The sequence below is a fragment of the Ambystoma mexicanum genome, chromosome 5p (assembly GCF_040938575.1).
Source record: "Ambystoma mexicanum isolate Mex_15411 chromosome 5p, UKY_AmexF1_1, whole genome shotgun sequence".
Taxonomy (NCBI): Eukaryota; Metazoa; Chordata; class Amphibia; order Caudata; family Ambystomatidae; genus Ambystoma; species Ambystoma mexicanum.
This window is the reverse complement of record NC_090930.1, coordinates 985,105,809-985,131,117: the sequence shown is the minus strand read 5'-3', so window position 1 is coordinate 985,131,117 and position 25,309 is coordinate 985,105,809. Positions and strand designations below refer to the sequence as shown.

The following is a 25,309-nucleotide window of genomic DNA, read 5'->3' as shown; positions in this document are numbered from 1 at the left end:
CCGGCAGCGTAGCAAGGGCTGCGTGAGGAGATGTATCCATAGGGTTTTCCCCTCAGACTCTTGGCAGGGGTGCAGGGAGGGCCAGACACACAGCTTCCTCACACAGGGGCCATGTAAGTGGTGTGGTTTGGGCCACAGAGAGCAGTGGAGTGTGGGGGGTTGCTGGCAGAGTTCAAGTCCCGGGTGGCATGTGCCAGGTGCAGCCCGGACAGAGAATTGCCTTATGGAGGCCCTTCATAGAACAAACCCCAGACCACGTTGCCAGAATGTCCCGGTGGCATGGCTGTGGAATGGGACCAGCCAAGGGAGAGAGGTGGGCCTGTGGCCTTGATGTCCTGTAGCACTCCCACATTCTCAGGGAGCGCTGCCCAGAGCTCAGTACCGGGCCGTGCCTGTGTGTTGTGCTCTAGGGCGCTGCCTTGAAGAGGCACACAGCCCAGACTGCTGTGGTGAAAGAAGTGCAGCCCCATTGGCTCACAGGTCACTGTGGAGACACATGGCAGCATCAAACAGGTATTCACCAAGAGGTGTGGGATCAGGGAATTCCCATGAGGATACTGCAAAGCGATCATCCAGCAGTGAAGGTCCCGCTCACCTCTCCAAAAGGCGCTCGGCCCAAGGGCATAGAAAAAACCTCTCATCCTATTTTGATTTGAACTGTTCTTCACAGAGTACATGCGCTGAGGACCAGTTCGTGTAGTTATAGCCCATAGGAGCCTGGGCTATACCCACTGTACACATGTGCTCACGTTCTAAAACCCACCTCTTTGAGGGGAAAAGGGTTACACCCTTCTTAAGGGCTATACCAGACTCCCCCAAGAATGTGAACATCTTGGTATCAAGCTCTGTCTCCTTGTCACGTCGCTTGCCGATCTGAGCTTTCAAATACTTAGCCCCTCTATGTGAGGGCATCCTTTTGGTTTGTTTGGGGTGTACTAGGCCACTTGAGTCAAACATTTTGTATTTTTTTAATATTTATTAAGCACAATATCAGCCCTACAGATAAGGGGTGTATCAGCCACTTTTACTCCCAAAAAACAAAAATAGCGAGTAAAACTACTTACAACCAAAAAATAGGAGACATGTAGAACATTTTCCCCCCTGCTTTCACCCACACATCTCACTGCATATGTTTGGACCAGTAGTGCACGTAGTACCACAGGAAGAAACTACTATCACTGCCTGATCGGAAAAAGTAAACGTGTATCTTTAAATGTGCTTGAATAAAGGTGCAGATAAAAAATGATTACCAAAAACATTTCCGTTTTGTAGTTCAAATATATTTTTACCCGCTTATAAAATACTCCTATTGGAAATTGGACTTCTGTTTTTACTCCCTAAAAAATCATTTTACTCCCAACTTAAAAAAATAGGGAGTAAATTACTCCTACCTCCAAATCTTATTTGGAGCACTGCGCTATACGCAAAAGCGCTGTTCAGTTGTCACAATACAGTGCATTAAAAATGTTTTACAATATCATGCGGTTAGATACAAAAGATAAGCTTTGAGAGCAGATTGGAAAGACGAATATGAATAGATACAACGCAAGGAAAGAGGCAGCGCGTTCCAATGAAAAGGAGTGAGTAAAGAAAAAGAGCCAAAGCGAGACTGAGGAGTGGAACAGTTAAGAGAAAAAGAGACTGAGAGCAGAGTGTTCGCAAAGACACATAATAAGGAACCAGAGATGAAAGATAAGAGGGAGCCAGATTATGAAGAGATTTAAAGACCATACGAAGAACATTTGTATTAAAGGCGAGAATGAATAGACAACCATTCAAGAGATAGGAGAGAGGAGTTCATAAAATAACGAGGTGAAAGAGAACAAAGGAGACAAACAGAAGAGTTAAAGATGGATTTGAGAGGAGCCAATTGAGAAGAAGGAAGACCACAGAGAGTACAAGAACAGTAAAAATGACGGGAAAAAAAGGAAAGAAGAGATTAAAGGTTAAGCAGCATTAAAAGTAAGAAACGGTCTAGTCGCACAAATGTTAAATAGATGAAAGCGACATGAGCGAGAGGGAAAAGAAATATGTCAAGAAAATGAAAGCTTAGAGTCTAGATAAAGATTATGGGCAAAAAGAGAAATAGGAAGAAAAGGAGGCGACGAAACCGAAGCAGGTAGAGAAGGAGGGGGAATAGTCCATGCCGGAAAAAATCTGTCTTTGCAGAGTTTAGAACAATGTAGTGATCAGCCATCCAATATTTAATGGGCAAAAGACAAGCCGATAAAAGCAGCGTGAATATCAGAAGAAAAAGAAATAAAAACATGGCTTGTTCCCCCATCATTTTCGACCGCACTTAAGCTGCCGGCCCTTGTTTCCGGAGATTCCTATCTCCATCAGTCCCTCCGTGTGGATCTGATAAGCCGTCAGGCGAATGCTTCAGTTTTATCCACAGGTGGTACCAGAAAAGAAAGAGGTGGGGGTGAACCCTTTTGTGGGCAATGTAGACACGAGATGACTGTAATTGTTTGTTGAATCGCTGTTTTCCCCTACCTCCTTGGGAAATGTAGTTTCAAAGTTATGCTGCTTAAGTTTAGAAAACATTGCTGCCTGAGCAGCTATAAAGAAATGCCTCGATGTCTTATACATGAGAGAAACCGTTTTCTTTAGCAGAAAGCAGATATATGTTAAATTAAAAATGTGTTCATTTGAGTGAGATTCCCGTAAGACTGTCAGTAGTTCGTTAATTACATAAATTGATTTACCCAAATACATGTGTAAACCAACCTTTTAACAAACAAGGACTGGTGCTGTGTATTTAGGCGTCCAATTTAGCAGATATTAATTACTGTATCTGCTCTCATTGTGTCTTTTTAGGACCTATGCTATCAGGAGAATCCGAGATGCCTTCAAAGAAAATAGAGGCGTTTCTGATGTTCAGGAGATGCAGAAGCTGGTGAATAAAGCTAAGGAAAACCTGGAAGTGATTAAGCGACAGGTACGTTTATTTGTATCTATTTTTGTTTACCATGTAAGTGTACAAAAGGGGACAGAAAAGGGGGGAGGATAAGCAATTCCAGCCGTGATTAAGTCTACAAAACTCGTTTCGATCGTGTGAGGTTTTTGCAATGTAAGTCACTATGTTTCCCTCAGATATGTTTATTAAGGTTCCTAAAAGTGTCTACAGTAAATGTACGCTTTGGTAGATATCTTGACAAAACAAGTTTGGGTCTTAGACGTTTGTGTTTTCTCTGGTGACTGTTTACCAGGATGGAGATAACTTGCATTAGTTAACACAATATTGAGGTAGAGTGTTAAATACATGTTGTGCCAGCCCTTTTTAGTAACTTGTATTTTGGACTTTCAAGCTCCTTTTGATGGTTCTACAGACTACTTTCCACATCACTACTTTCTTCCGTCTAAATTGCATCATGCATCTGAATGGTTGCTTCAGCAGCTTCGTATAGAGGATTTGCTGGTGAGCACATTAGTGGGGTTAGTAAACATCTTTGCGCTATTGTCAGCATGGGTTGACTTTCCAGGTTGCCTTTCTGATGAGTGTGGTGCTTAAATCTGGCAGGTATTGCCATGTGGGAGTGGATACTGCCTTAGATGGAATGAAATAGCAGGTAGTACAATAGCGCTTGGCTCTTCGCGGGAAGGACTCCCGGGAGGCCTACAGTGGCCCTCGGGCAGCTGAGTGATGAAACAGAGTGGTCTCTAGCTCTTTTCTAAACCGTTTGTTGCTCTGTTCAAATCTCAGAAGCAAGTCTAGTTTACTCTACAGCATGGCACCGGGCACAAAGAGTGCATTTCCTCCTCATGTTCTCTAGAATCACTTCCAGCATATCGAGATGAATTTTGATGCAGCTTTGTTGCTTTTTTTCCATGTGTTACCAGTATACCTTTTCTAATCCAATGCACTTCTTTTTGCCAACTGATCGTGCTTTTACCAGGATAGTAAATGACCGCATTTGAAGGAAACACAACTGTCTAAGAAATTGAATGGTGTCCAATAATATTAAACATGTCGAAACCATGCAGAAATCTTTATTTGCGTGTATGTTTTTGTCCTTTCAAATTCGGACCATGCTGTAGACCCAGTAGAGGATTACGTGTATAAGAGGCTAATTCTAAAAGTAATAGGATTCCGCCCGATTGTTGTCTGAAGCCTGATTAATTATCGATGGAAATAATAGTTGTCCATTAAATAGTGGTATTTTGTACTTTGACCTGATGTGTGTTTTCGGCAACTAAATGAGTAGACCTAACGCCTATGATGCGTATCTTCCTAAGAGATCATTTTGCACTTGAGACTCCAGAGCTTCAGGTTTGGGTGAATGGTCTTTTCTACTGTTTGAAATAATTTTATAATGGCAGCTCGGATCAACTCAGAACTGGCGGGCCCACTGCCCCCACTTTGCCTACTGCTCCCCATACCAATCAGGGTTGGAATTGTCAGTGTGTGGTTTTGCTGGCGTCCTCTACGAACGCAGGATCTCTAAGACCGAGATGTCACGAATTGTCCAAACAAGATGTGCGACTAAAACATAGAGCTTCCCGCTTCCACAAGGCTCCCATGTACAATCCAAAATGAAGTGTTTCACTTCTTGGGCTACCAGAGGGTCACCGCCAACAACCAGGATTCCGTTTATTTTCGCTGCATATTTCTGGCAAATTTGAATTCTTTGTCTTATCAGTAGATTGCTAACACGACGCCCCATTTCAGTGCAGACACTTTATTTGCCTTGAAGAAGGGTGTGTCTCTAAATTATTTCAACACAACAGCCAAAACTGCATCTGCAACTAACAAGGATTGAACATTTTAAAGCAAGCTTTGTTGGCTTAGGCGAATTAACACAATGCATTCATTCTATGAATGAAAATGATGCCGATGAATGGTCCTGTAATGATATCCTAGTGATATCTTGATCGTGTTACAACTGTTTTTTGTTGTATTTATAGCAACTTTGTGTATGTATGAGTTTGGTGATGACTTTTAACTGGGAGTGATGTGTTAACCACGCTGTGCAGTAAAACGTGAGGCGTGATTTTGTTTGTATGTCCACATTTTCATGTAATGTTTTTGATGAATTTTCTTATTGATGGTGTTGCGTTTTTAACTTTCTGAGATTATATCGTTTTTCATGTAAATCCTATTAAATTATTTTGCTTCAATATCCTCTGTTTGAAATGTTCACACCATGTCAGGGTTTCCCTTTTCTGTGATAGATTTTTAGGTCGATTGCCCTAAGGCTCCCTTGACTACACAAATGATCTACTGGCCTCCTTGTTATGTAGTCTGCCCCTGCCACCCAGTTTAACCTGGTGTCCAAATGGTGGTCCTCTGATAGTGGTAGGCACTCTGCAAACATGGTATGGATGAGTCCTCACTACCACTCTCCTTATAAGGCTGATGGGTCAGGATCTTGGTTGGATGCTATTTTTGACTCATAAAGTTCTGTGTTTGGGTGTACTCCACCCTAATGTTATGTTATCTTATGTTAAAGGTACTTATATAGAGCTCTGTCACCAACGGAATTGGTCCCCTGGTGCTCTGGCGGATCTGTAAACGAAAAGGTGGGAAGGGTTAGTAAGGTGAAGAGGGAGTGGGATAGTGAGAGGGGGGCTATACTGTTGGCAGTTTGAACTCGGTGGACACCGGGTGTAGAGCTTTGTTGCAAGTATTGGATCGGTGTCAGTCCGCATGCGCTGTTGGTGCAGCTTATGTGTTGCGGTGTGGTGAAGTGTGTGCAGCTTATTGTGCGAGAGATGGTTGTGTGAGTTTTTCAGTGATATAAGTATGCAAAGAGTTTGAGTTTATGTTGGTTAGTGGGTTATATGACATTTAACATGCTGACCTACATAGTTCTGTCTAAGTGTGGCACATGCTAACATTGGTGAAATCACTGTCCTGTCTAGATATGGCGTAGACTAATGTTCTCAAATTCTAAGTGTGGCACATGCTAATATTCGAGTTCCATCTAAGTGTGACAGATGCCAACATTCCCAATCCTATCTAGATATGGCACAGGCTAATGCTTTCAATTCTAGGTGGCAGATGCTAACATTTAAAATCCTATCTTGATATGGCTCAGGCTAATGTTCTCAATTTCCTACAGCTGTGGCACTTGTTAAAATTGATTAGTGTGTTAGGATGCAATACAAGGCAACATTTCCAATACTGTCATGGAGAGATTTGGGCTGGTGGTCACAAACCTTTCTAAGTATGCATGGGCTAGGTCTATGGCAGTCTGTGTTATGGAAATGTAAGGTAGAGTGGCGGGGGCTTTCTGGTGTAGAGTAATTGCTCTACACCCCACCCATGCCACACTTACGATTTTTGATGGTGTCTGGTAACTGCTGGCTTCTCAGGTTTCCCCTGCAAACACCTGCAGACACATTTTGGAGCCGCCAATGCAGGAGCCGCCCTTTGCTTCGAGGCTATTAGCCGCAGGGGCTGCTGGGCAGAGGGCTGCCCTGGGAAGGTGAGTATTGAGTCTCCATCAGCCAATCACGGGTCTCGGGGTGGCCGGTAGGCGGGAGGGAAGAAGGAAATGGAAGTTGGGGGCTGCGAGGGGAGCGGGCCTCATCTCCGCCTAGTTTCACAGGGCAAAAATGGGGCATAGCCAGGCCCAGAAGGGTCGCTGGCCCTGCACACTCACCTGCAGCTGCTCGTGATGTTAAAGAGCATGCAGGGAGGCGCCGCTGGTTACACCAGCCAGGGATGCTTCCATCAGCCAATGACGGGTCGAGGGATGGCTGGGAGGAGGGAGGGAAGAAGGAAATGGAGGTTGGGGGCTGCGAGGGGAGCGGGCCTCATCTCCGCTGAGTCTCACAGGGCAAAAATAGGGTGTAGCCAGGCCCAAAAGGGTTGCTGGCCCTGTGCACTCACCTGCAGCTTCTCGTGATGTTAAATGATGATGAGGGAGAGGTGGAGCGATTACCTATGGGAACTGCAGTGAGCTGTCTAGCAGTTGGTTTCCTATTGGCCCAACAGTAGTGGAAATAGAGGAAGGAAACCAGGAAGTGTTGTCAAGCCCCCCTCCCTGAAGGAGCAAGGAAATTATGCTACAGGAGAAGGAGCTGTGGGTCAGAGGCCTTGCCAGAGAAAAAGGGAACCTTTGTATGATGGCAAAGTGCCAAGGACTGGAGGAAGCCCAGGGGAATCCCTTGCTAAAGGACTTGATAACTAGTCTAGCCTTCTCTGGAGGAGCAAGCTGTCGAGACTTCCCAGGAGTAGTCAGAAGCAGAGAAACCGAGGGGTCGCGGGAGGGCTGCAGAAGCCCAAAACCAAATCGGAAAGACCCGGAGAGCGACCAAAGACTACTGGGAGAGACCTTAAAAGGTACAGGAGTGACCAGGATGGTTGGTAGGGGCAGAATGGAGTAGTGGGATACCCTCAGCCAGCCAAACATGCGAAGCAGGGCAACTCGGGAAGTAAGCTTCCCGGACCCCCAAGAAATAAACCAATAAAGTTGGGTCTGGGACCCACACCCAATGAAAGTAGCACCTGCCCACTGACAAATAGTTTTTTAAGGAAAAAATGACGGCTTACCTTTTTTTGTAGTCTGTGCATGTCTTAGTAAAACCCTACATTTGAGGGAGGAGAAAATGAGGGTCTGGAGCACAATTCAAGACACAGAAAAATCTGTTATACCATTTTTTGTAAATACTAATTTGTCAGTGGTCAAGGGCAATCTTGAGGCATTTGGGAAATTGAGATGTGCATCCACAGCCGCAAAAAAATACTTGAACTTTGTTCACAATTACTCAAAATTGCCACCCAACCATTATCAATTTTTTTCATTTGTATTTACAAAGAAAGCGATGCAACAGAATATGCAGTGTTTTTGAAGGTCAGGGGACAGGAGCCGAAGCAATAGGAGCAGGCATACGTGGGGGGGTGGAGGGTGGAGACCTGGGACATTCTCTGATTGTATAACAAGTACCCTCTCCAGCCACCCCTTGACCCCTTCCCTCAACCCCTCCAAACTTCTTTGCCATCCTGGGCCACACCAAGGCACCACTGGGAAGGGTTGAAAAAGGGTATTTTTGGTTTGACCCGAGCCAGCACTTTCTCGCTTGCTGGGGTTTTTTCAGGGTTCATCAGTTTCCACTGAAAACCAGAAATCCCAATTATAATTTACAAAGAACTGCCAGCATATATATATATCTGTCAAGCTACACATGAAGCCAAGAAAGATATTTTTGGGTTGGATTCAAAGGTCATATAGCTTGATTTTGCATACAATACTGCACCTCTTGTTTCCCCCATTTAAAATCAATGTATTTTTATAACACCTTACCACCCCCCCCCCCCCCCACCCTCCCTCCTTTTGGACTATAGCAGAAGAATAGTTTGAGAGTATATATCATTTCTGAGGAATTCTCTTACTTTGAAATGATCTTTAAAAAAAGCACAAATCCAGCAGAGACCCTAAAATGTTCCCAGTAATTCCCAGCCAGATCCTTTTTTACCCTCATGGATGAGGCTTGGATCAGCCCATAAAACAATTTTAGGCATATCCCTTTGCCCCCACAGACAAAGGGACGACCAAAAATAAATGTTGTGAGTAGTGGTTCAAAATATAGGAGTACTGCAATGGCTGCATACTGTGAGAGTGGGTTAACATGCTAAAAATGACTGCACCCCCGGTAAAGCTCAGAGAATGGGACAGAAGTTGGGCGTTTAAAATCATCTCTTAGGGGCCCTATGGACTGCCAAATGATACATTATAATGGAGTTCGAGACAGTGGGAATTCTCAGTGGAGGTTGCTCTGGTCACAGAAAAATCAGTCAAAAATCCAGGAAACCAGCAAAGAAAGTGCAACACGTTTATAGGTAGCATAAAATGGGACCAGAGAACCCCAAAAAGTACAATTCTCTTCAACAACTCTGGTCCACAATCTAGACATGTGACATTGCAGTGTGTCCGATGACAAAAAGTAATGCATTATCAAAAAACATAGTTCCAAAAAGAAAAGTATTAAGTTAACCCTATTTTGTATAAACTAGATCAGCGTTCAGGGTAGGAAAATGTAGGTGGCTTGTAAGGAGATTTTAAACTTCCGACAAGCCTCTGAGGCATTGGCAGTCATGCATGGAGGCAGTTTACGAGCAGAGCTTGAGACTTTCAACCATCAAGGACACTTTAAAATACACATGAGCAATACAGTGTTCACAAAGAAGAGCAAAAGCACATTTTACACTCAAATAATTTTATTTTTTACAAGATGGTAAAGGATACTTGTTGAGATATCAGCCACGCCTTTTCCAAGTCATATTTCGACATCCTGGTAAAGGTACTTTATGAACTGCAATGGGGCAAAAAAGGATTTAATTTTGTCGGCCACATGAAGGTAATTCTTGGCTGTTCTTTTTGTCAGCTCGAACTACTGCGAGCTGTCCCCATTCACCTCGTGCGTCGCCTAAGCACAGTAAACAGCCGCTGTTGCTGGGAAAGCACGCTGCAGCCAGCGTTTAATGCTTTGCCAAAGCTGGCAGGAAGTTTCTGGCATGAGAGCAAGGCTGGCTTTCCTTCTGCTTGCCTTCCAAGCTGGCGCCTCCGCTAGAAGGGAAGCCTGGCTTCTTGCCTGCATACACTTTACACCATGGCTGGGCCAGCTTGTCTCGCGACTTGGATTTCTGCTGCGTGATGAATCTCCACATGTCAGCAACAGTCTAGACCGCTCCTGTTCCCGGTTTTGAAGTGTTAGTTTATCAAAGTGTTTGCTTCTTAAAATATGTTTTTTTCCACAGCAAAGGTGGAAGATTCGGTTCGGTTCAGTGTTAGCAAAAGAAATCACCATGCTTGGATTTGTCTGATCTCATGAAAATATCAGTTTGTTACATGTTTGCAAACTGTTTGGTTTGGTCCAACAAAATATTGCATTTTGTTTTTAGTAAACTAATCTTCCCATCAACCGGTTTTATTCACTGTAAAACATGTGGCATACTTGTCATCTAATCAGATGACGCAAAGCTTTAGGCCAGATTCACAAATTATATAACAACTTGTGAGTCCCAAGTGCACACGCAAAGGAATAAAAGCACTACCCTTTGCTGGTATGAGATTAATAAAAAGAGAATCTGTCTGAGCTAATATCGTTGCTCAGGCAGATTCTTCCATCTCGCACAATTTGCTGCATGAGTGTGCCACGTGTCACAGATGGCACACAAATTAATCCAAGCCTCTTTGAGGACCTGAGGTCGCCCTCACTTCTTTTCCCCCTTGATCCTCCTCTCAGGTGGCCAGGGAAAAGCCATCGCTTTTGGGTCCCGACCCTGGGGATGGATATGCGAGAGAGGACCACCTGGGTGGAGGGGATGTTGGGGAGTGGGGAGAGGATGTATTTGGGTGAGGCATGCTATCCCCCATTCCCTTTCCAGAAGACATTTCTATCTCTCAAGTCTTTGTAGGCTGCTGTCAGTCCTTTTCTTCCCTCCAAAATGTCCCCCAAAAATGCTACCTCAACACTGGGACGAAGAAGAGACCAACTAGGAGTGCACCTCCTCATTTGAGTGAGATAAACACATATCAGTCTTATATTATTAATGCAGGCACACATCAGCCAAGTACCTGGACGAGGAGGAGACGAGACGGAGTTATGCACACTTCCTTTAACACTTGATTTAATAAACCTGGACAAACACCACTCTGGTTCATTCACATGCTCATGAATATTCCCTGTCGTCAGGCTGGGAATCCTCGGTAAAGGAAAAATCAGTATCAGTTTTGTTTCCGATCTGTCTTTCTTGTGGTACAAGATCTCCCCCCTGTTGGACTTCCTACCGGACGACAAGAGGGCAGAGGCCCTGGCAATCCTACAGGAAGGTGAGGTGACGTCGGACCATGCCATAACGGTGTCCATGGACATTGCCGACACCGGTTTCCGCCAGTTGGACAACAGCGTTTGCCATCGACGGCGGGGATGGCTCAAGGAAACGGATTTCCGCCAGGACGTGCAAACCAGAGTTTTGGACATGCCCTTCGACGGGGAACAACCTGTTTGGAAAGTGGATGAGTCACTTCAGGCCATCAAGACCGACACAGAGACGACTCGGGCCTTGGGAGTTTTGCAACGACGACGGCCGCCCTTTCGGAACTCCGGAGGCAAGCAAGGTACCTCCGAAGGATTCGGCGGTGGCTCCTCGACGTACCGGCGCCCGGCCCGCTCCTCGTCGCAAGAGGCCTACAGAGGATGAGGCAAGTCAGGTGATCTCGCCGTCGTCGCCAGGGAGGCCAAGGCGGCAAGGCCGCTGCCAAGCAAGACTGAACCGGCCGTAGCGTCGAGCCCCCACCTGAGCACCCCAGTGGGAGGCCGGCTGGCGAAGTTCGTCAGCATGTGGGAGTCCATCTCCACTGACCGTTGGGTGCTGGATGCCCTGGGCTGCAGGCACACTCTTGAATTTCTAAAAAAAAAGTGCCCCCGCATTCCTCCCGTGCCCAGGAAGGAAAACCACATCCCTCAACTGCTGTTAGAAGTAAGGGCGATGCTCATGAATGGAGCCATCAAGCTCGTCCCAAAGAGGCTCCGGGGCTCCGGAGTGTACTCAAGATACTTCCTTGTCAGAAAGAAGACAGGAGGATGGCGTCCCATCCTGGACTTGCGTCGATTAAACAAATACATCAAGGCACAGACGTTGCGGATGGTCACCCTCCAGCACGTGCTGGGCCAGCTGGAGGTGGGCAACTTCCTATCATCGTTGGATTTGGAGGATGCGTACTTTCACATCCCCATTCTAAAAGGACACCGAAAGTTTCTCAGGTTCGTGGTCCAAGGACGGCACTACCAATTCAAGGCCCTCTCATTCGGATTGAAGTCGGCACCCAGGGTATTCACCAAGTGCCTGGCACCAGTGGCGGCGCAGCAGCGCCTGCAGGGGATCCACGTCTACCCCTACCTGGATGATTGGCTCATCCGAGCGAAAACAAGGGAACTCGCCGTCGAGCACACAGCGAAGACCGTCCAGCTGATCACGGACCTGGGATACTCCATCAACTTCCCCAAATCCCACCTGGTTCCGTTGCAGGTCGCACTGTTTCTGGGAGCCAGGCTCGATACAGTAGCGTGATTGGCCTTGCCGTCGGAGGAAAGGACGAAGGCCATCCTGGGCAAGGTGCAACGTCTGCTGGCCACGGACGTGGCCAGGGTGAGGCCCATCAAGTCCCTTTTCGCGATGATGTCCTCATGCATCTACCTGGTGCGCCTATGCAGGCTTCGGATGCGTCCCCTACAGGAGTTCCTCGACGCCCGTTGGATGCAAGCGGCGGGCAGCTTCAAGGACAAGATCCCGCTCAACTAAGTTTTCCGCCAAGCAATTCGGTGGTGGGTCACCCGCACGCATCTTGCGGCAGGCACGCACTTTCAGACCCCAGCACACCAGGTGACAGTGACGACGGATGCCTCCCTGGAAGGGTGGGGAGCGCACACCGGAGATCTTTACGCGAGAGGCCTTTGGCTCCCGGAGGAGAGGCCACTCCACATCAACATCCTGGAACTCCGAGCAGTGTTCTGGGCCCTCAGGTTGTTTCTCCCGTCCCTCAGGGGCAAGGTGTGAGGATCTTCACCGACAACCCCACCACGATGTTCTACATCCGGAAGCAGGGAGGAACCATATCCCCAGCCCTATCCAAGGAAGCCCAGGAACTGTGGCATTGGGCCGTTGCCCTGGGGGTGTTTCTGGTACCCTTTCATCTAGCAGGGATAAAGAACACCATCACCGACTCACTCAGCAGGGAGCTGCACTCATGCCACGAGTGGGAACTACGTCAAGACCAAGTGGATCGACTCTTCCAACAATGTGGAAAACCCCAGATCGACCTGTTGGCGATGAACTCCAAGTGCCAGAGGTTCGCCAGCAGGTTTCCCCAGCAAAAGAGCATGGGCGATGCTTTCTCGTTCCCCTAGGACGGCCTGTTCCTGTATGCGTTCCCGCCGTTGCTACTGCGACTTGTCAACCAACTCAAGAGGTCCCGGTGCAGGAAGATCCTCGTCGCACCGGCGTGGCCGAGACAGATCTGGTTCCCGGACCTTCTGGACTTGTCAGCGTCCCCACCAGTCAAACTGTCGACCGACGCAGATCTTCTCTCCAGAGAAGGAGGTGCCATCCTTCATCACGACCCAGAGTCGCTGAACTTGCAGGCCTGGCTCCTGCAGCACTAGAGTTTGGAGGGTACGATATCCCGGCGGACTGCAGAGAGGTTCTTGCAAAGGCCAGGGCGTCCTCAACTCTCAAGTGCTACGGACACAAGTGGAAGAGGTTCTCTGTCTGGTGCCGTGCACAGAAGATTAACCCTCTATGGATTACGTCCCCTCAAGTGCTACTGTACCTACTGTAGCTGGCCAAGGCTGGACTGGCTCACGCTTCCATCAAGATACATCTGGCAGCGATTTCCCGATACACCAGGACTGCAGGACAGTCATCCCTGTGGTCTCATCGCCTGGTGAAGGAATTTATGAAAGGACTGTTCTGATCGTTCCCGCTGTTGAAGGCTCCAGCCCCAGGGTGTGAGCTCAACGTGGTGCTGACCAGGCTCATGGGGCCACCATTCGAGCCTCTGCATTCGGCACCATTGAAGTTCCTGTCGTGGAAAACAGCGTTCCTGGTGGCCATCACCTCCGCACGATGGGTGGGAGAGATCCAGGCCCTATCCTGCAAGCCTCCATACTTGACTTTCCACGAGACAAGGGTGGTGCTGAGGACGCACCCCTCCTTCATGCCCAAGGTGCCGTCAGACTTCCACCTCAACGAGCCCTTAGTGTTACCAGTTTTCTTCCCGTCACCTTCGTCGCCGGCCGAGAGGACTTTGCACTCGCTGGATGTAGCTAGAGCGCTGAAGTTCTACGTGGAGCACACTAAGAGTTTTCGGAAGGCATCACAGCTTTTTGTGAACTTTCGACCTGTGAACCAAGGGAAGGCCCTCTCGAAGGCTTCCATTTCCAGATGGCTCTCCGGCTGCATCATGCACTGTCACCGGTTGGCAAACCGACCGTTGCCCGGCCGTCCAAGAGCCCATTCGACCAGAGCGATTGCTGCTACCATGGCGTTCTTGTCTGGTGTGCCTCTGCTGGATATCTGCAGGGCTGCTACGTGGAGGTTGATGCACACCTTCACGAGATTCTACTGCGTCGACCGGGATTCCAGGGAGGAGTCAAGGGTCGGCCAAGCAGTGCTGTGCAACCTGTTCACCTGAAGGTGGGCCTCGTGAGGAGGTAAGAGTTGCTTTATGTTGAGTTTATGTAATGCTTAATGTTGAGCCTTTGCCACCTCCCGTGGTTGTGCATGTGTGTACTGCTAGGTATTATATTCATGAGCATATGAATCCATGCCAGACCCCATGCTGGAGAAGGAACAAGTTACGTACCTGTAACTGTTGTTCTCCAGGATGGGTCTGGCATGCATTCACATTCGAACCCTCCCTCCTACCCCTCTGCGGCTCTTCACTTAGTCATACTGCCACTTTACGTGCTACCAAATCTGAGGATGGCTGCCAGGGGTGGGGCTTACGGAGAGGCAGGGGGGTAGTATGACCCAGAGACCAGTGATTGGTTACTACTAAGGAGGACAGGTCAGAAACGAAACTGATACTGATTTTTTCTTTACCGCGGATTCCCAGCCTGATGACGGGGAATATTCATGAGCATGTGAATCCATGCCAGACCCATGCTGGAGAACAACAGTTACAGGTAAGTAACTTGTTCCTTAGCGACCCCAATTTTCTCCAGCCTTGCTATTCATACCCAAGACACAAATCCCAATTCCCACTAAGCAATTGACTGAAAAAGAATCTATGGAAGACATTCCACGACATACCGAACGACTAACCGAGAGATAGCCATCATAGGACACTGAAGACTGAACACGCAGTCAGACCAAGACGGAAGTACTAGGACGATTCTTCAGTAGCACCCTGCAGCTAAACCACACCCTAGCTCCAACAGACCCATGCCACGATAGATCATGTCACGATAGATAGCAAGGAAATACCAAGTACCCAACCTCAGCTCCTACACCAGAGGGAGAGAAATAAACATACCCAATACATTATACAGTGCTCATTAGGATACAATTGGGAGGGCGCTGCACCATCACACACCACAGTCAGACGGTCATTAAAGGAAATCGGCAACAACCTCACCCACCGGAATACAACTCAAATGGTACATTAGAACCAGTATACAGATCCCACTAACCCAACCTTCAAATCTCTGCATACCCAACCCACCCAAAACCTCATACAACCATCTCTCGCCCAGCAAATCATATGCACTTTAACCACACTGCATCAACAACAAACACACATAAACAGCACCTACAGCACACGAGTTCTCACCCGTTCCGATACTTGCACCAAAAGCTCAGCGCACAGTGTATACCAAACTGAAGCCGCCAACAGCACACCACTTCTCCCACTCTCCTACTCCCCCTCCACTCGACTAACCCTACCCGCCCGTCTTCTTGTTTACAGATCCACCAGAGCGCCTGGGTACCAACTCTGTTTCTGACGGTGCGCTATATAAATACCTTTAACATTAACATACACAGACGCACACAAACCCGCTGAGTCCACCCAACTCATTTAGCATAATTGGCTAGGGGGAAACACCAGCACTGACCAGGGTTGGACATATTGTGTTTTTTAAAAACAAAATTATTTATTAGGGTTAACGTAGAGTTCAATACATCAAACAGCATCAGAAACATTGTCAATCAGGGGGTCATTAGCAAAGTCATCATACAAAAGAGTCAAACAATGCAAATTAAACCAAGTATTAGGTGAGTTGTATCATGGCAAACAAAGACAGTAAAGCAAAAAGAGGTGCACATCCCCAACAAAATCCCAAAGTGCTACATGTCCACGTTGAGATGCAATTGCTTGACTCATTCTTGTATCGGCAGGGGTTCGCTTTCATCAGCTGCTGCATCGTTAGTTGGAGATAGGAGCGAAATGGGGCCCACACATCCCAGGGTCTAGCAGTAACAGTAATCATTGCGCAATAATCCTGCTCAATATCACAGCACCAGGCCATCGCCACCTTACAACCTCGGCATGTGGGGGATGTGAGCTTTTCCAGTTGAACAGTATGCATCGCCGTGCCAGAATCATATCCAGCAAAAGCAGTGTTTTCTGTAACATTTGGGTACGCCTGGTAACCAGCCAAACATGTAGCACAGCAGTTCACACGATAGAGTATGACCCAGTATAGAGGTGAACGTCAGAACCACCTTTTTCCAGAATAGGCCATAGCCCGAACAGGTCCAGATCATGTGTATAAAGATTGCAGCATCCATGCGACACCTCAGGCATTTCCCATTTCCCATCTTTGGTGCAAGAGAAAAGCAAGTGTCGAGAAGGAGAAATATATACCCGCTGCAAGATCTTAAACCGTACCAGTTTGAATCTGGTACTGATAGCACAAGTGCGCATGATCTGGCATAAATTAGCCCATTGTTTATTTCCAATTTTGTTGCCGACATCTGCCTCCCACCTCCCTCTGCATGACCGCCTAGTTCTCTGTGCCTCTTGTTGAACAATACGGTATATAGAGTAGATAATATTGTGATTACCACCCGCATTAACAGGGAACTGCAAAAGAGCAATGGTCCGTGGTTCCAGCGGGAAGGCACAAAAGGCAGCACAAATACGGTAATACTGAAATAGATGCCCAAATCCTGACCCCAGCTTTGCCACAAATTGCTCCATAGTAACAAAATTCCCTTCCTGGTATAAATCGTCCATAAAGCAAATGCCCAGCCTCTCCCAATGTGATGCAATGGTCATATCATATCGCAGGTCGGTTTCAAAAATCACAATCCTCCAGAGGGAGCGCCCCGTGCATAAGGAGAGTCCACTTGCAAACGGCGCAATAGCCTCTTCCAGGCATGAATGGTGCAGGTCACCGGGTCAAAGCAGCATTTGTCCGATATCTGTAATGATAATATTGTTTAGAGGTAAATGCCTTGTAACACATTGGCAATTCCCGATCAGCGACAATCAACACGTTTTGAAATAACCTGGATATACCAAAATTGTTTTTTTTGCTGCTTCTTTTGCTTCTCCATTCTTTTTGTCTATCGGACAGAGTAAACCAGGTGTACAGAAAGGAACTGCTATAATCTGTTGTCTTCTGGAAAAACTCTTTGGCTATGATTAGCATCCTTGGATGTTCTTCCATTTCATGATTTGGCTGCCGCGAGTCCTTTCACTTGCAATGGCTCAGTTTCCCTTCGACTCCAGTTTGCAATCCTGTGGGGGGGGGGGAACAAGGGGATTCTGTTCTTCAGAGCAGTTGCCACATTTTCTGTCACACCAGCTGTCACTGGCAGCATGTGGAACCCTGGGAATACAAACAGCTGCAACATGTTCTGCAGTGGAGCCTTCTTCTGCAACATTGAAAACACCCCTCTCCAGCTATAATTTAAGCAAATGTCGATCGTAGGCTGAACATCTCTGTACACAAGACAAGATATTTTTTCCTGTGCATTTCTTTTCTCAAATTCAATTTTTCGCATACTGAACAGAATTTGTTAGCAGCCCCCGTATTTTCTTCTTTTTAACTATGCTGTTTCCCCAGCTCCTCCTTCCCTTTGACATTCCCTTTTTTAATTTTTCATTGTTTTAAACTTTTAAAGAGCACCTCCAAATCCACATTGACTTTTGATTTTGATTTTGTCTGAAACCAATATTGGACTATTTTTCCTGACTTCCATTGTGAGAACATACACCGCCCTTGGACAAGGGTGCTCAGATGACTCTGCCGCCCTAGTCACTGGCTTTCCTTTAAGAACTCCAGGTCCTCACAATGAAAAAATCCACTTTGTTTAATTGAAGCTGATGAATACTGTAGTTCCCAGAAAACATTTGCATTAAAATGAAAGCTCCTGACTGGTAAAATCCTGTACGCACGACATGAACACACCTGGCTACCTTACAATGGGCGAACGTCTCGGTAGGGATGTTATTGATATTGATGCTTGATACTCAACTACCCAGTGATGGTATATAGCAAATATATTTTAGAATTACCCCTTCAGTGCAGGTACTCAGTGCAGTTTTACTCATGTCCTCTCTATGTACAATATAAACAAAAAAGGCAATGTGTCATATAGTAAATAACCAAATACAAAAAATTCGTTTTATTCTAATACAAAAATATAAATCACATAGAAATAATCACAATTTTATAAAACATAGTATAAAGAGTTATTTAATATACAGTTTAGAAGTGTCCAAACTTCTAACTAATATCATAAAAGGAGACCATGCGGTCTAAAATAAAACTTCCACTAATAACCTATACCTCTGTCTATCCAAATATCAAAATCGGAGATGCACCTGAAATTTAAATGTCGATATTACCAAACATGATCATATTTACTCCTATACCTAACATGTTTCTGTCATACATGCAATATGCTTGACGTTCTTCAGGGGTAATGAAACACCATTGTATCTCCTCAACATCTTTTCACCGATAGACTTGGGGAACTCATCTGTCACAAAACGATTCATACACAGTTTTCTTGACACGTATTCACAAGTATTGGTCACAGTGTCACAATCTGCACTGCATTAATAAATGGAAACCACTGTAATCACTTGAAATTCAGGATGATTGAAACATAATTAGTACGCATACACCTTGAATGTGTTTACTCCAAAATCAAGGTCATCTAAGGTTTTCACAGTCAACCATCTCTCTGTTGTTGAGCGCTCAATTCATTAGGTAATGTCTCAACATTAGTGAAAAAGACCAACTCAGCTCAATTACAGGATCGAATCGCGATCTGTTCACAATGTCCTGTGCAGGAATAGTTAAAGCACTCAACCCAAAGCCGTGATACAATCAGCGGTGAACAAATCCACTTTGTTTATGAAGCTGATGAATACTGCAGTTCCCAGAATACATGTGTATTAAAATGAAATCTCAGGACTGGTAAAATCCTGTGCTGGCAACATGAACTCACCTGGTTACCTTACAATGGACAAACGTCTCGTTAGGGATGTTATTGATATTGATGCTTGATACGCAACAACCCAGTGATGGTATATAGCAAAGATATTTTAGGATTACCCCGGCAGTGCAGGAACTCAGTTTAGATTTACTCATGTCCTTTCTATGTACATACAGGCATACTCTTTTCGAATGAGCCAACATGAAGCCAAAGGACATACTTGTAATCTGACCACAAACAGTATTTATTTTAGATTGGTGGTTTGTACTGCACCACAGACAGATTCCTACAAGTGTTCAGATGTAATTTTAGTCTCTGAAGCAGCATATAATATGAATCAGAAATACATTTCATTAAATATCTCCAGACGTTGGGGCTTACACGGAAACCCACCAAAGGCTCCTGTACTAACGTACACATTCAGTAGTTTTGTGGGCCATTTATTTGTTAATTTTTTTACATAGGCCCAACATGTTTGGGCTGTTTCAGAGTGCTTTTACAAGGGGAATCCCTTACCGAAAGATGTATCGGGAAGAGGGTAACACAGAATGTCAGAAAGTGGTCCATGATTTAGAGTATATAGGCAGAGTGGAGCAGGTGGGTCGTCAGCACTCTGTGGAACTTGAGCAACTTAGGGTTAAGGTAGAAGGGCAGAGACATAGAAAGTGCTAGAGACTTGCACCTTGGGTTTGGAGAGCTGTGCCCCCAAAGAGTTTGCATCTGCTATAGTGGGGAGGCAGCAGAATTAAAAATGCTGAACCTATACACCTGGTCAGCTGACAAAAGGGGAACACTCTGATAAGATATCCAACGGCAAGACAGTGAATGGCATTGTTGACAAAGCAGAGCTCCTGGAAGTTGTTGTGCTGTTTAACTGGGGAGCCAATGCAATCCTTTGTGCTACAGAGGAGAGACAAATCTTTGTTTTGGATCCTTCTTTGCATAGGGTCTTGGAAGGGAGTCAAATGTAGACACCTTTGCAGTATCATAGTAATAAACCCTTGGTGGGAGAGGGAACCGCCTCCGCAAAGTAATATGTAGTTAGTTTTCAGAAAATCTTTACAGTTTTACTTATATACATACAGAAAATAGAAAACTCCTTTATACAGACACACTGACACACATCCCACTCCCCCCACAATAAATGTATTGGGGGGGGGAAAACCTAAGGTTCTACTAAAATGTAACTCCTCGTGAATCTCGTTTATACATCTTTAAATCTATAATTCTCAATAAAAACACCCCTCCATGCACAGCTATCCTCTACCAGGTACTGGCCAAGAGATGATAGTCATACAACATGGTCATGCTGTTCGGAAGAAATATCAAATAAGATAAGGCAGTTTGTCAATTGGGATGCCTGTATTTCATATGCATGTATTTCATAAAAGAGGGAGAAGCTGTCTGTGCCTTTTGATTTACATGATGGCTGCAAAAGAAGAGGAAGTGTTGTTTCTACTGTCATTTTCTCAAAAAGGCACTTGCTCTCATAGTGATTGTGCTTATACAAAGTTCCCTTATTTATAGCCCAAGGCAAGAGATTAATCCCTAAGCGACAAAGGAGCAGACTTGCTCCATGTGTTCTAATCCAAACCAAATTATTATTCATATTTTCTGGCGATTTGAAGAAGGGGTAAAGTACTAGGTAATAGTTGTTTTCCTTAGCTATCAATATGTTACATCCTCTTTTCGCAACGGCTCCTTTCTTTGTTGCTGCAATAGAGGTAGAAGCTGTAAACCAACTATTCAACCATAGGTGATTCGACTATTATTGAATCTAGGGAAACCATATCTAGCTATTGTGATATGGTCTGGGACTAGAAAATGTAAGTGCGGTAACATGGGCCCTTTCAGACTTGGGGCAAGGCGTCTACCCGGGCAAAAGCCAGTGCCAGCTCTGTCCCAGAGACGGGGAGTTGAGGTGGCAGGGCAGCATCAGAAACCCCCTCATGTGCCTTTAATGCTAATGTAATTACAACCTTTTCTCACCCAAAGCCTCCTAGTACCTGGTCTGGCCCGAGTTATTTTATCTTTTTTCAGGAAAACAACCCCCAGAATGTGCAACCAAGAAAACCTGGACCTGAACAATGGGAATGGAATCGAGAACAGAAATGGTATGTCTTGCCAAACACTGTTGAGACACCCAGCACCTGACCTACAAACCACAGACGGACCACAGGCGATTGGTAACAACAGAAAACATACTGAGAAAGAAGAGACTGTAGAGGAGTAGGAGAGACATATATAGATCCTCCACAAACCGAATTGGAAGCAAAACTCACCAGCACATGTAGAAAGCCACAAAGAAAATGAGCAGCCTGAGGTTCGGAATGCTACCCCAGAAACAGATTTAAACGGAGGCAGGGCTCATAGGTTTTCTTTAGAGCTTTGCACCTGTGTAACCCATCCATTCAGGAAAGAATAGCTACAGTCTAGTGGGGCTACAACCAGGAAGAGAAAAGTATAAAAGAAGAATGAAATATAGAGTGTGGATTGTACAGTTGAGGTCTGGAGATGGATCAAGAGCCAGGCATAGGATAGACATAGGATAGACAATGCAGTGGGGGAGCTAAAGATATTTGGTGGCAGAGATTGAGCAGAGTGCAGGTGAGGTATTGATTTTGACAGAGTGGTACCAGTTATATATAGTGTAGTGTGATAAGAGTGTGTATGTGAAAGTAGATTTAAGATAAAGAGAGAGTGGGGGAAAAAGCACTGTGGGATTACAGAGAGAGGAACAGTGATAAAGAGAGTGTATGGTAGGAGGATGTAGTAGTGGGAGTAGTGGTTAGGGTGGAGTGAAGCAGGAAGGTGGAGGTAGTTGATGAAAGAGAAAGAAGGAGAGTGTGTGGTAATATTAGGGACAAAGGTGCAGATAGGAGATTGTGTAGAGGAGGGGTTGAGGACAGAGTGCAGATATCGGGCGGCCAGAAGAGGTAGATGAAGAGGAGAGAGGAAGAAGACTGGAGGTTTTCAGAGAAGTGAGAAGGTTGAGTGCGTAAATTGAGGACTGCGGTGGAAGCAGTAGTAAGATCAAGGAAAGGAGAGGGAATGCGTGTGTGACAGAATGGATCAGGCTCTCTGTTACCGGGACAAGAAACACATTCATATTGAGCTAACCTGGGGAGTGTTAGGTTAAGGACCCTTTAGAAGAACCCCATTAGTGAGCCCAATAAATGAGGCTTTGGCCTTTATGCCTTCATATTTAACTTGCTTTTAGATAATGGGGGTTACCAATCACAAATTGCTAAACCTGGGGTTGGTGAAGCAGCTGTTAAGGAGGTGGGAGCCCACAGAATTTCCAGAAAGGGAAGGCACCTATGAGCCATTTTTTTCATTTGCAAAATAAAACCACTTGAACCATCCTTTAGAATATGGGAGCTATATAAGCTATCTGTTACACAATGTTCCTACTTACTATGATGAATATCCTGGATCAATTGTTGGTTGAGAATGCAATCTGGACTTATTAATATTCTTACCCTTAACATCAGAGAACTTTGTTCAAACCTTTTCTCCAAGTAAGGAGTTCTCCTTCAAAGTGAAAAGCAAAGGATGGGGCGGATTGGGAAATAAAAAGAATGTGACATTGATCATTTTTCCTCATCTGTATAAGTGTTACCTTTGCATATCCCCACATTTCAGCTACCTACATAGCCATGGCCAAGTTCTTTGCTCTGTAGACCTAAATTATTGAGTCGGTTCAGTGTCCCCAATACGATATTTTGGTAATGCCTCATCAATGTGAGACATTTTCATGAATTATAATTTAGCAGATGGTGCTCATGAGTAACTGTCTGATATCATAACATCCAGGTAGCAGTATTTGTTTTCCCACATGCGTTTTTCATTTTTGATGATGGTATGTATGCTTCCCTCTCTTCCCCAGGTGCAACACATATGGTTTGGTACAGTTTACCAAGGAATCGCTTAGCCTGTATGAATAGAATAACAATGTATTCATTTGTGTAAGGCCCTTGGGTTTGAAAAGCTTGCTATAAGGCACATTATTGGCTACAACGTATTTATTAACAAGTATTGGCAATGCCAACAGTTTGGGCTTTTGTGTAGGCATGGGAAAGGCACTTGCCGGGCACTACCACGGTGTATTAACGGGCCATTGATGGTAGCAGGTGCAAAATGGTGTGAGTACCTGGGCATCTAATAGCAGTGCCTGGCAAATGCCTAATACTTATATGCGACCCAAAACTGTTGCCTTTGCCAATGCTTGTTTTTAACAGGACTTCAGTGAATCTCAAGCATAGTGCTTATAATTCAAGTGGCTGAAGGCAGGCCTGGTTAATAAAACATTTTAACACTCCAGTAGTGCATTTACAGCTACAATTGCCTGCTTTGAAAAAACACTGGAAGGCACTTTGAGTGCAGAGTTTGATGGTAAGGCTTGAATAAAACGAGTTCAAAGAGTTGCCACGAGAAGGTGTTTTGGTGGGGAGGGTTAAGAACTAGGTGGGAATGGCAATTGGGATTAGCATGGTCATGGGTAGTGTGGCGGATCGGAAGAAGGAGACGGCCACTCACAAGGCATGATTCAAATTATTTAACTGACTTATAATTAGAAGTGCTGACTTTCCCTATTACTAGAGGGAATACCCTACCTATCTAAAGGTGATTGTCAGTTGTCAGGAAGTCCACAGTAAAAATGTCCTCCATCCATCCATACCTTATCTGACCATACCACTATATTTAGCAAACTTAAATAGACCAATGGGAATGTCTTCTCTTCGCCTGGTCTCTTCAGTCCCTTTGATGGTCTCTGTATTTATAGATTTTCTCTGTGATACAGATATTTCTTCACATAATCTCCTTGGATAGTCTCTGAGATCATTTTTTGTAGCTCTTATGCAGGGCTTTAAGTGGGCCGGGGCCTGCCGGGGCTGGGCCCTGGCAGGCTCCGAAATTTCGTTTTGAGGCGGGGCCCTGCCGGGGCCCACTAATCTCCCCTGGCAGCCCCGGCCACTACACGAAAAGGCATTTTTTTCTACAGCCTGAAGCTCTCGCTCGTGAGCGAGAGCTTCAGGTTTCAGAAAAAAATGCCTTTTAGCCATAATGGTGGCGCCGCACCTGCGAGGCATCCCTTTAATCAAGTGATGCACGTGGGCCGGCGCCACCATTATGGAGAAAACGTGAGGCCGCTGGAAGCAGAGGCCTTGCATTCTAAATACTGAAGCTCCCGCGAATTCGCGGGAGTTTCAGTCTTTAGGAAAAAGGCCTCTGCTTCCAGTGGCCTCACCCTTTCAGCCATAATGGTGACGCTGCCCCTCCCCAGCTGGCAAGGTGCAGCGCCACCATTAAGGCTGAATAGGCGAGGCGCTGGCCCTGCCAGGCAAGCCTATACAAAATAAATGCAGAGATCAGCACCCTCTCCTCCATTGGGGAGAGGGTGCTAATCTCTACAAAAGGCAGCCTGGCATGGGTGCCAGTAGCCCATTGAGTCGGGGCTCGTCAAGGGGGCGTGGCCTAACGGGCCATGAAGACCCCCGTTGTTAGGCCACGCCCCCTCGATGAGCCCCGGCTCGATTTGTAGTGCCACTTAAGGCACTGCTCTTATGCTTTGTAGTTTCTGAGGTCCTATTTTTAGACTATCTTCCTCTACGACATTTCCTCATACTGTGTTTATCACTTATATAATATCACTTATATATTCTTCCCAGTCTTTCTTTCCACCTTTTCCTGAGGTGTGCTTCTCTTGACCCCTCTTTAAAAGTACATTGTGGTAACTTCTCTGTCTTGAAGTGTCTTTTTTTTGTTAGCTTGGTCATTGAGGCATTTTATATCATGTTTCTCATTTTATGATTCTGCGTTAGACTTCCTTCAGCCTTGAACTTGTAAGGAAGGTGGTTTTTTCCCTTTTTCCTAGGGATCTTGTTTCCAGTCTCTGTTGCTTAAGACCCTCTTTTCTAAGCTTTTCACTTCTCATCTTATTTGGTTTCCTGCTTGATAGCTTGTCCTGTGGACTGAGACGAGTTTCTCCTTTCATATAATAACCATCCTCCTTGGCTGGGTTATTCGTTATTCTTTTACGACTCCAATTACGCAATTTTAGTTCTATTTTCTCGTTCTTTAGATTGGGAGGAGTTCCTTCTAATCTATAATGGTGTCCGGGCGGTCCCCCGCTTCTCGTGGTTCCCCCGGTACCTCCCTGTGCTGGGGACAGCAGTGGGGCTCTGCTCTCTCTCTGTATTGCTTTCTCTTCTTTTTTCTCAGGTTCCCGTTCCTGGGTCCTCATCGGGTTCCTACTCCACACACGTGCTGGCTGTTGAAAGCAGCACACGCTTCCCTTACCAGTGATCTCAGTGTCATTCCACGCTATTCTTGTGGGCAGGCCAATACCGTATAGTTCGTGCCTCCTCCTTTCCTCACATTGCTCTCTTGTTAAAAAGA

The 25,309-nt window shown here is 45.7% G+C and overlaps 1 protein-coding gene across 3 annotated transcripts in view; it reads left to right on the top strand.

The window, feature by feature from the left end:
* Positions 1 to 25,309, top strand: part of LYRM4 (LYR motif containing 4) — a 626,023-nt gene that overhangs the window by 256,544 nt on the left and 344,170 nt on the right. For all 3 annotated transcript variants that reach the window (XM_069613461.1, XM_069613460.1, XM_069613459.1), the window contains exon 2: positions 2,821 to 2,941. In XM_069613461.1, coding sequence (XP_069469562.1) covers positions 2,821 to 2,941 — 121 coding nt within the window. The remainder of the gene's footprint in view (positions 1 to 2,820; positions 2,942 to 25,309) is intronic.